We start from the raw sequence: 17424 nt of genomic DNA, 5'->3' as shown, positions 1-17424 counted from the left end.
CAAGTACACCAACACCTCCAGCTAGGACACTGCATCTTTCTTTCTCCTCAGATGACCAAATAAACCCCCAACCACTTAATTCCCTCTTCAATTCCAGCTGGAAAGGTAAAAGTTTGATAAAATTGTGCCTCAGAGTGACCTGATGGGAACTGTGTGGGACAGTCACTCAAAGGTACAGGCAGAGCCAAATTTTAATACTCCAAATACCTCAGAATTCCAGTATGAAATAATATGAAATGAAAACAAAACAAAACCAAAAAGTACCATGAGTAAGAATATGTCATCCTATGTCATCAGACATAAGGCACCCCACAGGAACAGGCTGTTTCTGATTATTTGTTCTACATTTTACAGCTGGAAATAAAGCCCAAACCCATGCCATAGTCAAGCACAATGAGAAGCTAGCAGCTTAGGGGAGTTTCGAGCTGTAAAATTTTATCTGGCTGAAGCAGTAAGTCAGAGCTGAGTTCCTGTTCTCAGCTGGAAGGGCTCAGGGGAAGGCAGGCGGCTCCCCGAGAGCAAGGGCTGCAATCCCTGAGCACAGCAGAGCAGCCCCAGGGAAGAGGCAAAGCCTTTTCTATGGGGAAAGAAAAGCAACAAAACCATTTTTCCTCTTCTGTGGATGATGAAAAGGGTCCAGTGAAACTGTATTTCTGGAATTAAATGTTTATTTAAATACATGGATGACTTTCATTGTTACAAGGTCAATATTCGCTTTCAAATGGAAGCACTTTATTTGGTTGAATTCTGTCTCCAGAAATGAATGAGCAACACCAGAACCTTTTACGTTGGCAATGAAATCACAACACTGAGATGCCACCAAAATCCAGAGATCAGTGCTCAAACACACATACACACACATATACAAATAAAAAAGTGCTCAACGTCATCATGTTAAAATAGAATTTGGCTTCTTTTAGGTCTTTTTGACACTTCAGGCAGGAAAACAAAAAACAGAGAACAATATGCATCAAACTGAATGAACTTCTGAAAAATACTCAGCATTAACACAACTTTCGGTATCAGTAAATATGTTTCTCCTCTATTTACAGGTGTTAAGAAAGGGCATTAGAGACTTTTGCTGGGGAGAATGAGATTTCGTAGGACATACAGTCCACACTCCTGGGCAAGATTAGTAAATTCAAGCAGAGTTTTTATAAACTGGTCACATATTTAGTCCTTCAGCTTTTGCAAAAGGTAAATTCTACAAAAATGACTCGTCTGTTACCCTGAAGGCAGTGGAACAAACATGGGTAGGCTACAATAAACGACTGTCACTGTTTTTTTTTCTTGCAGTAAGATTTAAGATCCAGGCTTTTGGGAACTAGTTGCCAAGTTTATAAAAACTCCATACATGGTCTTTTAATAAAACTTTTGAAGAAAATCAGTCAGCTAAAGCTAATGCTCCTTCTAAAGCGCTATGTAGCAACACAGACATTGCAATTGTTCAAATGTTCCACAGAGGCTGACAATAATATACTGTCCACCTAGATTAAATATATAAAAGCAAACTTTTATCTAATTTTTACATAGATGGCACAACAATAGGTGAAAGCAAATTCTTCCAGCTGCTGATTCAACAGTGCATCGGACATGAGAATAAAAATACTGCAGCTAAAAATATTTTAAAGATATTTTTGCACACCTGGTAACTGCTTAACCATTTCGATCCCCTGATAGATGGATGCAACAAATCCTTTGCACAAACCTTTGTGCAAAGCCACGGGTGCCAACCATGCGGATCACAGTCTGCTATCAGAGGCTCATGGATCTCAACAGTTAAGTGACCACAGTAGCAGCAATGATAAGGATGGTAATTTAATTGATTATGACCCTTCCGACACTGCTAACGCTGCAGCTGAACAGCCTCAGTGGTGGTATCACCTGCTTCGCAGTGCAGGCTCCTGAGTAGCTTGAATTAAGATTAAAAACCCCAAACCTTTTGCTGGTTGATGCTTGCAGATATTAAGCACCATAATACAACAGCTACAGCACTATCTGCAGGACTGAGGGACTCTGTGCTATTAAAAAGAAAAGTTGGTGTCTTGAATGGAGAGAAAAGGACAGAGTTATGAACACAACATGGAACCCAACTCAAAAGTTACTTCATCCTGAGTGGGGACAACCCAGGCAACCCCCAGCATGGAGAGCACTTGATGCTGGACACGTTTCTATATGCTGATGCTGCACAACAGCACAGCAGGCAGCAACACAACACACCCATTTCTCTGCAAACTAAACCTGAGAGGTTTCATTTCAGGGGGCACTGCCCATAGCTGCTTCCGTATAAAATTTCTTAAATTCTGGGGATTTTACAAAATATGGTGAAGTTCACTAAAAGCAAGTAGATTCCCCCAAAGGATGTGTTGACCTATGAATAAGTTAGGCCCTCAGGAGCTGTTAAGTAGCAACTGACTCTTACGGGGCTCAAACGTGTACAAGATGACTCTCAAATCCCAGCAATGGTAAAGATTCAGGGGAAACCAAGAGAATACAGAGGTTGAGAAAGCACTTGACCCTTTCTTAGGCAGCTGCGTCCAGATCCTGTGATATTTGGAGATATTATAGCTCTCTGTCCACTGCATGACACGATAAAGTGCAGCATCACGTATCACGCTACTTCTGCTTCAAATAAAACCATGTGAGAACAGGATGGTCACAATTCCTGTCTGGCTTCTGAGTCGAGGTCCAGTCCATGACAAGGTGGGCAAACGAAAGAGAGTGCGGTTTCTTTTTTTTCTTTTCTCTTTTATTTTTCTAAGAAAATTCTGTTATTCAAACATTAACTGATGAGAACGCACAAGAGGTCATGCAAAAGGAGAAGGCAGGTCTGAAACACTGAAAACCAAACCAACAAAAGAAAAACTGCCAAGAGATTAACAAAGAGCCACAAAATAACGTGACCCTCGGGAAGGTGGGCGCAGGCAAGGCAACAGGGCGAGCATGCAGACTGAAACGAGAGCAAAACGGAGGTCTTTGTGACGAGCAAAACGGGGCTCCAAACCAAAATGCCAGTGTCTCTGTGTGTGTGTGTCTGTGTGTGTGTGTGAGAAAGAGGAGGGAGAGAGGAGGGGGGGGAATAGAAGGAGGGGGCAGAGAGAACAAGCAGGAAAACAAGCGTACATACGTGAGCTTGAAGGCTTTCAGGAAACAGCAAGGTCATGGGGATTTAATACTTGGAATGAGCATCAGCCTAGATTTAAAAAAAAAAATAAAGGCTGACAAGTATTAGTGACCTTTTGGGGAAAGCAGAATATTTAATAGTGCATGTGGATCAAATTTAATATCTGCAAATTCAATTCAGAGCCCAGTCCAGCTGCTGTAACACTGTTCCCAGGGGAGGCTTTCCACGGGCACGCACCTCCCTTCCACGCGGTTTGCTGGCACTACCTGGAGGATGAGCACTAAAGGCACCGTGTGAAATGCTGACGGACCAGTGCAGACATTCAGATGGACTGAGGGACAAGGGAGGACAGAAGACAGACCATGCTTGGGACTCGCTTGTTACCCTTTCCATCAAAGGGCAGCCAGTTCTTTGACCGGTGTTGGGAGGAACTGGGTGGGGGGAAAGTGTTGGTTATGCTTTACAGAGGGGCTGTGCCAAGCTGGCAGAAGAGTGGGAAAGGCTGGTAAGTTAATCTGAGCCACACGTAGCATGCCATGAAAAAGAGCAAGCGTCTGAACGGTACTGGGATGGAATTTAGGTCTGAATTTTTCAAGTGGGAACTCCAGACAAGACTGGGAGTCTGGCTTTCCGTGGGTGTGTGTTAACTGCCTGCAGGGTAAACAGACCATTTTGTTTCTCCTTCTGTGACAAGCTCGCCCCGAGGTTCTTGCACCAGCACAAACACCTTTAGGAATCTAAAACATAAGAAAGACAAAAAGAAAGAGATGGGATTAGAAAGAGGCTGGGGAAAACGGGATGCCTTAAGAGTAGCCCTGCCTGCAGGAGGTTAAAGGAAACACACCATCCAAGCATCTACCAGGCTACAAGGGGTTAAGGAAAGCTCCTGAACTCGGGCATCCATTGCCAGCACTCGGTTACCTTCACCTTCAGCCCTTCCCTCCAGCCCTGGGATGAGCATCCCTGGGACACTGCTCTCCTCTGGGAGGAGGATGTAAAGGGGAGCAGGACCCTGCCAGCACTGAGCACAACAGAGAAAACAAGCAGCTTTTGAATTGTCAATCTGCAAAGGAGCACTGCGTCTGTTCAAGTGACAGCTCCAGAGACCATCAATGGTCCTGAATAACAACCACAGGAAGCTAAAACACACCGAATTGTGCAGACGAACCCAGACTAGTTATCCTTCCCACAACAGGCTGCAGAGAGCTTTCATTCTTAAGGGAAGTGCAGAAATACACAGGTAAGTGAAAGCAGTCTTAGCCTCTCAACCCATCCTTGTCACACTGCTGTACCCCCAGACTTCTGGCTGAGGGTCAGTTTTCTCTGTGGCCAAGTGCAGCTGCAATCCAGAAGTGTGGTTTGGCCACAGAGGCTGCTGTATGCCAGGGAATACAGGAGTCCAACCTTCCCCCGCATTTGAGAGAGCAGGGGAACCTTCAATCTCCTTTGCACCCACTTCCATAAAAGAAAAAAATCCAAATGACAGCACGAAGATGTTTTCACAGAGCCACAACAAAATATTTTTCCTGAAAAGGAATTACATTTGTACCTAGTGTGGGAAGCAGGTGAAAAGCAGCTCTGGGCCATTTGCTTTCCCTTAGTAAAGATAAGCTTAAATGAATTGCCATGAGAGAAAAAAAAAACCTCACAGGAATGAGAAAATATAATGTTTATTAGCAGAAGACACCATGGTACATCAAGCTATAAAGAGATTCCTGACAAATGATGATTCTTTAAAAAATAAGAATAGAAACAAAACAACCACACGGGCCAGATTTAACAAACTTTAACACAAAACAAAAGCTTCTCTGCAAGTCCAACCAGAGGCAGGCAGTCGAGCAACCAAAAACGCTCATCAACGTAAGAGAGACTGAATAGTTATCAACACAACAGCTAGGTTAAGCAGAACAGCCTGTAAAACCACTTATATTTATACATATATAAAAGGATAAAAACCATTCAAATTCAAGTAACTTTAGTTTTTAAGTTATGTTATATACATTTTTTTTTTATACTGGGAGAGCTAAGGGCAAGTATTTAACAAAAGGGTTTAAAAAAGCCACAGTCCAGTTTATAATTACTGGTTCCTAAATAATTTGGCAAGCATTAAATAATCAGACATATCCTAGATAAAAAGTGCATCAGCATGGTTAACTTTTACCTATTTATTTACACAAGTCAAGGCTCTGCATAATGGTTAGAGCAAACAAAGAGCAGAGCTGCAACACCCAGAACCACAGAGCTGTCTGTAAGGTTTTATTTCTCTAACTGGAGGTGAGGAGGAACAGACCCCCAGCAGCAAAGGAGCTGAAATGCTAATCAGCCCATGGCTCCAAAATCTTTTTATCAGGAAGTTTTACTTCACAAGACAGCCTCTATCCCTTGCACGACAGCCAGTCCTTCTGGTGGAAATGAATGTGGTATTTTTGTTGGGTACGACGGAGAGTTTATATAAAGCTGGTTGTTTAATGCAAGTTCTTTTGTGCATCACACCATTTCACAACATCCCTCAGTGAAAGACAGTTTTGTTCCCAGGCAGATCATGAGGGACCACATTCAAGAACACGGTATGGTCAGTCTTGAGCAAAAAGGCCCAGCTAGTTCCTGTATTCAACAGTTGTCAGCACCAGGTACCTGACAGATGCAGAAAAGCCCTGCAAGAAGCTACACCCATGTGTGCACAGAGGAGTTTTCCTCCTCGTCCCCTAGTAGTTAGAGGTTGGCATAAGCCCCAAAACATGAGTTTATATCCAAGAGATCCAATTCTTAGTCTGCATGTTTTTTAGCATTTATAATATTTTCTTGCACGCATCACAAAGAGAATGAACTGTGTTGGCTCCCACTTGTATTAGGAAGGACAATAATGCAGTTTACAACTAAATTCGTACAGTTGGGCCAGTACTTTCACTGGTAGTGATGCACAGTTAAATTTCAAGAGGTGCCATCAGCTGAGTGAATGGTACCCAACAGAGTCTTTCATTGCTGGAGATATGACATGTGCATTCATCTCTTCTAAAGAAAACCTTCTGAAACAGAGCTCTTAAAACAACCGTAGCAGCAAACCAGTAGAATAAAAGGTGAACAGGCCTATGCAACCCTACTCAGAGATTTTCTGAAGTGATTTGTACACATCTGGAAAAAAAAAAAAGGCAAAACAAGATAGACATTACTGTTCTTTTTTGTGATAGGGTTTGCTAACACCCTCTGATGGGAGGTACCAGTGTAAACGTCACAAACAGCCCTCACACAGGCATCCGCAGGAGTACACAGACCTAGCTTGGCTCCCATGAGACTACGACCAGGAGTGCGACTGCAGCACGACTTACCTGTCCTGTTCACCTCGGTTCGGCAGCAGAGCCCTGACAACACTGGCTTCAGCTGACTGAAAAAGCTCGCCAGCAGCCAAGCGGCTTTTCACAAAGCATTTAGCAGGCAGAGCTGCCTCGGGCACTGGCACAACCTGGGCAGGCAAGTACACCCGAGCCAGAATGGATTCGGCTGGCTAGAAGAGTCACAGATGTCCTCAGAGCTGGTGTAAATGCTCCCACCCCTTCAACTAACATTTAGAGGTACCAGCTGCTCAAGCTTCTTTCCAAAAAGAGGAAAGAACTACTAAAGTTTGTAAATGCTTTAGTATTTACAGTGTCATTTTCAGAAATGTCGTAGCTTCTGTTTCAAGGATTGAATAAAGTCACTTCTACTAATATATCAAAAATCATATGAGAAGTTTGCAGCTTGCAACAAAGTTTGTCTTTTAAACACAGTAGCACTTCCCCCAAATCTTTATACTACTACTGTGACATTTTATGGAAAGTTCTCTTTTACCTTTTCTTTTTAACCAGAGAATTGGTAAATAAGAGGTAAATATTATTGTTCCTTACATTAGATATTCACAGATACATTTGATTTTGTTCCTGAAGTCCAGCAAAAATAATGGAAAAACTTAAAGGATCTGAAAAACCTCCATAGTTGCTACAGAAGTGGCTGCAACTGTGTCAGCCTTCACTCCTAGCACAGACCACATTTTTACAATCATTCAGCATCACCCTGTAACTTACATAATACCATTAACGTACTAATACGACTTTCTGGCTGCTATTGCAATACTCCTGCAATATTCTCTCCAGAAGGGTAAATTAAAGACAAACTTTTGCTCCTAAACAAGTGATTTGCTGTAACGTTTCGCTGATGTGAACCACGCCGTGTGTCTGAGGGCAGGGGAGCAATGCTTGGTACCTAAGGCAGATCTAGATGCCACACTAGCTTAGCTGTTGCAAGCAGCCTACACCGCTGAACAACAAATTTTCCAGCAGAATAATAATGTTGCTTTCAACTGTCGCCACACACAAAGCAGGCAGTCTCCATAGGAGAGAACACAGGGATAGGAGATGGGATCTCCCACTCTGTGTTTTCTGCCTTGTTCTCAACGTGAAGTAAGGAGAATGTAGGATCCACATTCCTCTTTCAAAGGTAGTAAAAGCTGACAGAGAGGCTGAGCTTTTTATACTCTTTTGCATCTCAACTGACGCTGTATTTGCCAACACAAACATAAAACTACTGTATTATGGCAAAATAAAAGAAGTCCCCAGACTTTTGCCTGCAGCAGGCAGGGTACTGCACTGTTTAATACTGAATCCAAGACAGTGAACTGCTCAAGTTATAGTGTTTGTTTACAGAGGCAGTCCTACTCCTCTCTTCCTACTGTCCATAAATCCCAGTGAGAATGGTTCAGTTTTTCTTTTAAATCGGGTGAGGCAGCTTGTTTCACACCAAGAACTCTGAAGTCTAGGAAACATAACAATAATCTGAAGAATTAAGTGACTGAAAAAACACACAAATTATTTAACATGGACTTCAGAGACATCCTGATTTGAAACAGGACTAACATCTTGATTTCTTGGTGTATTACGTTACCCGGTGTTCATGGTGCTATAGCATATACTCTGTCGAGGATTCCCCTGCAGCACTGCTTGCTTACACAACACACCTATTTGTGAGGAGTTAAAAGCAATAACAAACCAGAAGATTGCTGAGTCTAAGCTCTGAATGTCTCCATTGATCTTGTGTGAGCAAAAGATTAAACCATTAGTTATGGTCATCTGAAACAATAAATGAAATGTATCTTCTGAAATGTATCAAGGTGGAAAAGATTAGAGGATTTTTCTTCATGTTTTACCAATTTATCAAGGACCACATAGTGCTGTGTAGACAGGTTTTGGCAAGATCTCTCCTTCCCCTTCCAAACACACAAACTAAATGACAACCAGGTTTCAATCCAAAAGGTCCACAGAACACATTAGGCTCTGAAAGGCTCCACACTGACACACAAACCAGCAGTTTAAATACTTCCTACCTAACATTTCCCTGAATCGGTTTGGGACAAACAGCTGACTTGTGAATGTGTCTGAGATGCCACCTGGATATCTGAGGAGAGCCCTGTAATTCCAAATGGCTTTGTGTTTCCTGCACTAAGTTGGGCATGCAATGGCAGCGACAGTTGAACAAGCACTGTCTAGCAAAGGCTGCATCTCCCCTCTAGTTTTACATCTATCACACTACCCTCCTGATCAATAAAAAGCACGTATGCGGTACAGCAAGCCGTATTAGTCCATGTACAAAATAATGCACCTTGTGGCATTGTATAGACTTTTAAAAGGCTCTATCTGCCAACACAGAGCAGTTTCAGGGTTGGATATCTCTGTGAAAGCAAATAAGGTAATAATAATAGTATTAAATATAAGTCATAGCACCTTTGGCATTTTTGTCCAAATAGACTTCAACATATGATGTAGGGACATAGCCCTCCTCATCTTCGTTCCTTCGGATTCGTGTCCACCCATCACCTTTGTCTTCTTCTATTACATAGAGCATTTCTCCTTCTGCTACAGAAATCGTTCCTTCATTCTGACCTGAAAGACACAGTAACACGGAGTTTAGGCTATCCTGCACGACAGGAATCACAAATGCAGCGGGAGGGCTCAGGGCTCACTGACGACATGCCGATGCGACCTTTGTTGCACCACTAGCAGCAAAACAAGACCACGTGATTCTCGAGACAACATTGTGTACACAAAGAACCAGATGAATGTGATCCTGACATCAGAGTTTTGGTTCTTTTTCTTGCAGAGTCCCTGCATAACGGGAGACAAATCACTGCCTTAGTGTCTCTCTACAAAACAGAATCATGCTAGAGCCTCACTTGCCCTTTCTCTGTCTGTTTAAGCACTGCAGGGGTTAGATGAAGGTTTCCCATTGTCCTTCGCATGTGAACTAAAGAAAACAGTAAGTGAAATGAGAGTAAAGTGCTTGAGTGATACCTTCAAATGTATAGAGCGCTTTACATGTTCCTATGGTGGGTAGTGGTTCTTCATCATCAAATTCATCGTCAAAATCCGTTGCAGGTACTTTCATCTCAGTCTCCTGACTTTGCTCTTCTGTGTAACTGCCATCTGGGCTGCTCAAGAGAGGAAAATACAGAGCAACTATAGCAACCAGTCTCAGGAGCACAAAGAACGACTTGGTTACCAGACACTTAAGGCAAGGTGAGCAACTGTAGCTGGAGCAGCTCAGCAATTCCAAAGCGTGCTCAGAACTGGCTGTTACCACTAGCATCTGCCACAACGCCATGGGTGAGACCAGTCATTTTTCCCATCAAAAACTGTAAAAACTGCACCTACCTCATTCACCCTCACAGCAGGGAGTGTAGGGGCTATTACCCACTTAATCGTATTCAAGAAAAGTAGCAGGGGGGTTGGAACTAGCTGATCTTTAAGGTCCCTTCCAACCCAAACCATTCTGTGATTCTACGAAGCTGGGATCTCCTATATGCTAAAACCAGGCCCCTCATGGAGTGCCTGCCTTTAGTCTGGTTACAGAGTGAGTTTCTGAATGCTGCAGAGCTCCAGTATTCCTGATTCATACGCTAAGGAAAGCGGGTCCAGTTCTCAGCCCGAGCGGGGCAGCTCTGTACAGATACTGTACCTCTCCCGGTCCTGCGCGCAGCTGTTCACTGCCGAAGTATTCTGGGCTTCGTACAGCCCGCTCTGCCGCCGGGCCTGCTCCGTCCGCGTGGGCAGCCTGCCCTCCACCTCGGCCAGCCAGCCCTGCGAGGGGAAAGCAGTCTCATGCATCTCTCGTGCTTCCACTTGCAAGGGAATATGTCGCTTTGACTTCGCTTTGTTACGTTTGACATTCAGACTACAAAACTAAAACCAGATGCGACTGCTGAACGCAAGAGGACTAAAGCTGGGGAGAGTGAAAGACCCAGTGATTTCAAATGGGTAAGAAAGCAATGGATAGTAAAGCCAACGACTGTAAGAAATATCTAAAATTAACGGGCTGTATCTATTTATGTACATAGCATAACTTACAGAGTGAAGTCTTTTCTCGGCCCTAAAATCTTTCTCGTGTAATTATAATGGCTTCATATATTCCAATTACTCCTTATGCTCTAGAGATTTTGTATCTCTAAGCAGCTTCCTGCTAATGGCAGACTATTTCTTAAGACATATTTCATCTGATGGCTTCTGTCTTGCTGTTAGACTATAAATGGTGCTTTGCATTTATGTTCCTCTGATTTTCCACAGACATCTGTAACATGATGCTTCAAATTATTTAATTAATTAAATAAGCATCTGAACCCCTCTGGGCAGTCCAGAGAGCATTACATTTTCTCTTATCCTCCACTTAGAACAATTTGTTTTCTGTGGCAAATTAAACAGCAGGACTGTTGGCTGATGGTCACAAGAGATGGTGCATATTTATGTTACACAAATAGGCTCAAAGATCTCAATTAACGCACGTGCTTAAGTAGCACTTACCCATAGATAGTAAGAAAATGCATCAATACATCTGGAAAAGCAATGAAGCATTTGCTTAGAACCGAGCATACACTGAGCTACTTTTTACTGCAATGTTCTTCCCCTACCTCAAACTTCTGAACTTCTAATCGTAACTTTTCAACGTTCTGTCCAAGTTCTGCCAACCTCTGGTCCACACTCGCTGCATCTCCCATCTGCGGGTTCTTGATGTACACATCTTTCATTTTCGTTAAGGCATCTCTGAGAGACAGAAGAAAAATAAAACATGGAAATGTTAGTGCAGCTGGGGGCAAATGCCTTTAATAAGGGAAAATGAAAGGACAATAAACTGCCTCTTCTTTACTCTGTGGTTCCAGCCTGATCTGTTACAAAGGTAACTGAGAACATCCAGACAGGGGCTTTTGCCCTGTATAGAACCAGCCATCAAAAAATAACAGTAACATCACTTGCCAGAAGAGAATTTACAATGTCAGAGATGGAAAAAGAGTGACGCCTTTTCCTACAATGTCACATGATAGAGACATTGCACACAAGCCAAACTCTTCAAGCTCCTACATCAAAAGGAGCTCCTCACTCTACAGGCAGCTGAGGGCTCTTCATGTGAGCAGGGCTGGCAGGAGGAGCCGCACCAGTGGGTCGTGAGGCTACACAGGAGATGTGCTGTGTCGGTACAAGCACACAACATATTTAGACCAAATGATTCAAGCTCCATGTGCCCCACTTGAAGAATCCTAGCAGAAAAATGACTGAATTCTTGGACAGTGGCTTTCTGCAAGGCAAAAGGAGGAATTTGGTATTGACTTTTAGCCTGACACATTCTTTTATTTAGTACTACAATATCTATGTGCCAAGCCTGGGGAAAAAAATAATAATTTTTAAAAAAAATCTCGCTACCATTGCAACAAATGACAGCTTCAGCTTTCTAGATGAATATCATGCCAGTTTTTGGGGCACAGATAAACAGTTGCATCATTATTCTCCATCATGGGCTGAAATCCAGTTGAGAAACTGGGACAAAGAGCTGGACATGAATGTATTAATAATAAAAATGGAGTGCTAACCAGAACTTCTTGCCCTGCCTGGTGCAGTTTGTCTTTTGCAACCCAAACAATTTGTAAGATATCTATTTCACACTGCTTAAAACGAAGCTAAATCCAGATGGTTTGCATTTGTCACAGTACAGGGACAGATGGACCTTAGGCCACATAATGTGACCCTGCATCCTGTTAAGTTACACAGGATTTTTACTAGACTCTTTCTGGGGGCTGTGTTTTGTATCCACCCAGATGCCAAACGCCTAGGGTTTCAGAGATGTTAATTTTAAGGCCTGCTATGATGAGTGTGGTACTGTAAGGCCAAGATTAACCTAGTACATGCCTTCATGAGCTCCCCTAGGAAAGCATCTCGCTGACAGCAGCGTGCTGCCTTTGACCTGCATCAAGCTGAGGCTGAACTTAAAGAAAAAAGTTCTGTGTGATTATGAACATTTCAGAGCTTAGAGAACGGTGGACTCTCGAGCTGACTTCCTGCATTACTGGCACAGCTATTCAGCTTTTCTCTAGGCATTACTTGGGGGGAGAAAGGTTAATGCGAGTCCCATGACTCGAGTTAACACTCTTCATATTTTAGAGTTTCCCACCAAACTCTTGACAATTGCAATCTTGTGCCTGCCTTTGCTTTGTGTGGATAGAAAATGGGAAAAAGTGTGGGTGGTGAGGAAGTGGGAGTGCTTTGTGGTTGAAGCCCTAAGAGACAATATTGCAAACACATGAGTCATGATTATTACTATTTTTTTAACTCTTATTTAACTGCTGGTGCTACATCCTCATCCACATACTATCTTTATTTAAAATAACTTCATTCTGCTCTGATTTCATATCTGATTTTAACATTGGGTTACCTCAGAATCAATACAGAACAGAAAGGAAAATCTATACAGAGACCTATGTAAGTTACCACAGAGGAAAAAAAACCAAAGCAATGAGAAATCATATAACTAGGTGCAATTTTCCTTTCTTATTCATAATACAAAACAAAGAAGAAAGTTTGGATTACAAGATCAAATAAACAGCTTCTCCAAAGCAAGCTAGCAGAAAATGTAGGCACATCTGTACAAATGCAAAGCAATATTTAGGGATAGACTAGTACCAGAGAGGGCAAGTCTTGAAATCATTCAGGGAAGAAAAGTTCTGTCTCTTGCAAACATAACATGCTGAATCTTTAATGCAACTGCAGAATGTGAACAAACACAAAACAACAAATACAGGCTGCCAGAATCAATAAAAAATGTGTAACTAAAATAGCCTTATTCTCAACCAGAATAAATGCAGCCTTGTAGAAAAAGCATGCACAAAAGCCCAGGAGTCATTATCTTTCTGCTTCCAGGAAATGTAAGCTACAGATCAGAGAGTCTTAAAATACACACCAATCAATCAGCACTTCTGACGATGTTATGCTCGTAATAGCCTCTCTTCTTGGGATCTACCCATGCCCATCACAGTAATAGGCGCCCTGCTCAGTGCTAAGGGGTCTATGACTGTACCTCTGTGGTGCTGTATTTACATCCTGTTCTTTCCTAAAGAACACCCTCAGGAACAGCTCACATCAAGAAACAAACTTAGTGTAGCTAACTGACCTTTGGCTCACATTTAAACCGCTGCTCTCCTGAGAAAGCCCCAGAAAGCAGCTCCAGAAAGAAGGAAAAACTGTCTCCAATTGCTACACTTATATATAATTCCCATCCTAAGATCTTCTCACGATTCCAAAGGCAGGATATGCATTACACTGAGGGGAGAGAATGGAATAAAGGGAAAGCCAGCTTTTGCCCCAGCTCTGACCTACATCAGCCAAAATTAAATAACTGATTTCAGAATCTGAGTTGTGGAGAACCTTGCATCTCTCGGGTGTTTTTAGCCATATGTAAACTCTGGTTCTTCTTTTCTTGGAACAGCACACTAAACAAACCTAGAACCTTGTTCTTATTTGTCCTTTCTTATATTTTAATTGTTTCTGTTATATATCAGACTACCCATTTCATTCTTCATTGGAGAGGTTTGACATACCTTTGATCCATCTCCTTCTGAATGTCTCTATTTAGTTCATCGACTTTTTGCTGAAGTTTCTTTCTTCTTTGCTCAGGTGGGAGATTGCTGAAGTCTTCTGGCCCTGCTCCCTGCACAGAGGGGAATGGAGAGAGGGAAAGGAAAGAAAGAAAAAAAATAAGAGCCTGAAAGAATCCTTCAGGATTGCATTTTGAAGACAGCTCACAAAAATCTGTGCAAAATCACAGTGGTCTGAAGCATTGTTATCATTTGTACTAAGCGTTATCAGTCCCTAAATGGTTAGGAATCTGGATGCCTTAGAAATAATCCCAGGAACCACATCCCACTTCCATACCAAATGGCTAATGGGAGATCACCAACTAAAGAATGCCAGAATTCAATGGTAAAGCTGAGAAATTATTTTTATCCATAGTTATAATCAGATTTTATTTAACAGAGTTCCACTCTCACGGAAAGCTGATCTTTCCTGCCTTCCTCTACTCTGCTACAGACAGCATCCCCATAAAAGCAGTTGCTAGCTTTTACTCCCATGTCACAGTTGCACTTCTCCTGTACACCACTAATTGCTGGCTTGCTCTGCACAGTCTGAGTGTTGGTCCAATACAGTTAATTTATGTCAGAGCTCTCCTGAACACACTAAGGTAATAGAAGTGCTTCCTCTGGGATTCTGCAATTTAAAAACACGCTGCTTACTTTCTAGGATCCATATTCCATGTCAAAGTCTCTCAATTTTTCCCTCTGAGTTGTACTGGCATAAAAATCAGGAGTTATATCAAATCAATCAATTTGAAATGATAACCAAAGAAAAAAAAAAATTGAAGACCACAGTGGTTACCTTTGTGTGATTCTGCTTGAAAAGCCCTTTTCTGCCTTCAAACTGCTATGCCTCTTCTTGATTGCCTCAATTTGATATAGCAGATAGATGACACATAAAATACATCCATACTATTTTCTTCAAAGTACCACCTATTTTTCTCTTGCAAGAAGGCAAGGGGGACAGTTTGGGTGGGCTATGCTGAACACACATCAATACTAATTATCTGCACCATAAGGGAATGAGATTCTTGTACATAATCTTGACTTTGTACAGGTTTTCCTTGGTTTGGTTTCTGCTCATTCCATGTCCCATTTCTAAGGGGGAATACTGGCCTATGGGAGAAAGAAGGGTAAAAACACAAAGCTCAGTAACCACATTCAACGGCCCAGCAGCTTACTGAAAGCTTCTGAGCAGAGTCGTGACATTAGGCTTACTAAAACGCCAAATCTCCCTCCCAGAGAAGTATGATTTAGTGGACATGCTGCCACAAAAGCTGCCCGTCAGACCCCTTTCAGCTCTGCACTGAATGTGCTCTTTCTTCTGCATTTGCAGAACAAAGCTGTTTAGAAGAAAGTGTGTGGGTGTCAGAGGGATGTAGGACAACTACAGACAGGTCATCTCCTCCTCTGGTCTAGAAATTTCAAAACAGCAGAACAGGCAAGCCTAAGGAAAACGCTGCCATACTGATTTTCAGTAAAAGATGGCATATGCACCTAGTTAAGGATCATCTGTGTAATAATACACTTAAAATTCCATTTCATGAGACAACGAGAAAGCAAATTTAAGACAAATTAAAAAAAAAAGAAACCTAAATAAGTTAAACTCATTCTAAAACTTCAGCTACAAGAAGTCCTAGCAGTGCTTACATTGCCTGCTGTGCATGGAACAGGAGAGATCTATTTTAATTCATTCTTTAATGATAATAATATTTTGCTTGATAGTAACTCCCATATCACATTAAACACGAGAATGATTATACTGTATGGGTAATCTATACACTAAAGCCATACATACATCTTTTTAAGGCAAAGCATCTGGATGTAGCTTTGTAAATAAAAAAGCAGTTACAAGAAAGACTATAGAAAATATTCTTCTCGACTCCAAGCAGAAGAGACAGATGACTGAAAATATCCCCAGTTATACACTAGGAGAATGCAATAGATGTAGTAAAATTTGGAGAAGCATCTTCATTTTGATTCTTCAACTTCATTCAAAAGCTCTAGGCTGGACTAAATTCAGTATCTTTGTTCACAATGCTTCAGACCAAAGCATTAGTGTTGCATAGAAATGCATGCCTGAGACTAGGAGGTAATTTCTTCCATGCTCAATAATTTTCCATCATAACAGAAGCTACAGTTCCTCTTCCAAAAGGAAGAGTCAAGGAGCAATTTTTGCACATGCTGGGCACATTTCATGCTCTCAAGCAAAACCACACCTGGGCGCTCTCTCAAGTAGTGAACATTGCCTACATTTTTAGAAATGCTTCAACAGTGAGGTGGCGGGGGGGGAATCTGTGCTATTTTTGATGTGTTATCACAGGAGCAGCAGAGCGAGTGCTCACTAGATCTCCTTGCATAAAGATACTGGGATTTAGGATGCAAGTTGTCCCAAGATGAAGGGCTGTGAAAAAAGAGGCCGTGCCAGGACCAGTTTCTGGGCTGAAGCTACATATGGGGAGAGCACAAGGTTTATCAGCCCCGGTTCTGGCCCTTGTACAGCTATGATCCGAGAGGAAACTGTGAACAAACCGATTTCCTCCAGCTTAGGCGCACACAGGTCTCAGCCCTCTCTGCACACCTTTTTGATTTGTGCAGTTCTTGGGGAAAGGCCAGGTCAGCCATTTATTTTGGGAGGATTTATTCCTACATACAAAGGCTTAGCTCAGCTACACATCATACTAGCACTGTGACTAGAAAAACAACAAATGGAAATCCCTGGTATAAAGGCATTGGACTACCAGCCAAAAGGTTTGCAAGTAAGCTAGAGATTTCCATCCCTCCTCAAGGCCCACCACAGGTCTTCAGTGAGAAGCAATATTGCTCACGGAGCCCAATCAAGTCGCTGTGTTGACAGACCAGCGGCAGGACCTGACACCTCCAGAGCTACAGCAGGCAGCTTTCACGGCCCATGCACTTCCTTCGAGTAAGCTGCTATGAACAGAACAGGCCCACAATGATGTATCCAAGAACAATAAATGTGTAGGGAGGAGAGAGCACCTAAAGGCACTGACTGGTGAGGAAAGAGAAAACTTTCAAGCTAATGCAGTTAAGTTGCTACTGCAGATCCTCTGAAGCTGCAATCAGTCACGTGTGGCTCTCGCATGCTGGCATGAAGAGGGTCAGCAAACCAGTCGCCCAGTTGTGACTGGGCTCACGAAGGGCAAAGGAATGTAGACAAGCTGTCAGGAGCATGTCAAGGTGTGGAGTATCTCAAGCAGTGTGGTACCTTGTGTATGAAGTTCAGCACATAATTTGCTTTCCCAAATGTGTTCACCCCTTCCCTTTCCAACTCAGTAACATATTATCTTACCGTAGTTCAAGAAACCTTCCCAGCTGCATCCAAGATAGAATTTAGGATTCATATATATATACCTATCTCCAT

General features: G+C 42.4%; 1 protein-coding gene across 15 annotated transcripts in view; it reads right to left on the bottom strand.

The window, feature by feature from the left end:
• Positions 1-650: 650 nt before the first annotated feature.
• Positions 651-17424, bottom strand: part of FNBP1 (formin binding protein 1) — a 97428-nt gene continuing 80654 nt past the window's right edge. For 7 of the 15 annotated variants that reach the window (XM_068414177.1, XM_068414179.1, XM_068414183.1 and 4 more), the window contains 5 exons: positions 14007-14116; positions 11052-11184; positions 10106-10227; positions 9442-9581; positions 8855-9033 (listed from right to left, as the gene is read on the bottom strand). In XM_068414177.1, the coding sequence (XP_068270278.1) occupies positions 8855-9033; positions 9442-9581; positions 10106-10227; positions 11052-11184; positions 14007-14116 (684 nt within the window). Of the gene's footprint in view, positions 3862-8854; positions 9034-9441; positions 9582-10105; positions 10228-11051; positions 11185-14006; positions 14117-17424 lie in introns of those variants that run through there. The other 8 variants (XM_068414178.1, XM_068414184.1, XM_068414186.1 and 5 more) reach the window with 2 other exon arrangements.

The sequence above is a fragment of the Nyctibius grandis genome, chromosome 16, assembly GCF_013368605.1.
Source record: "Nyctibius grandis isolate bNycGra1 chromosome 16, bNycGra1.pri, whole genome shotgun sequence".
Lineage (NCBI taxonomy): Eukaryota > Metazoa > Chordata > Aves > Nyctibiiformes > Nyctibiidae > Nyctibius > Nyctibius grandis.
Note: the sequence above shows the minus strand (reverse complement) of the source record. Positions and strands in the feature narration are given on the sequence as shown.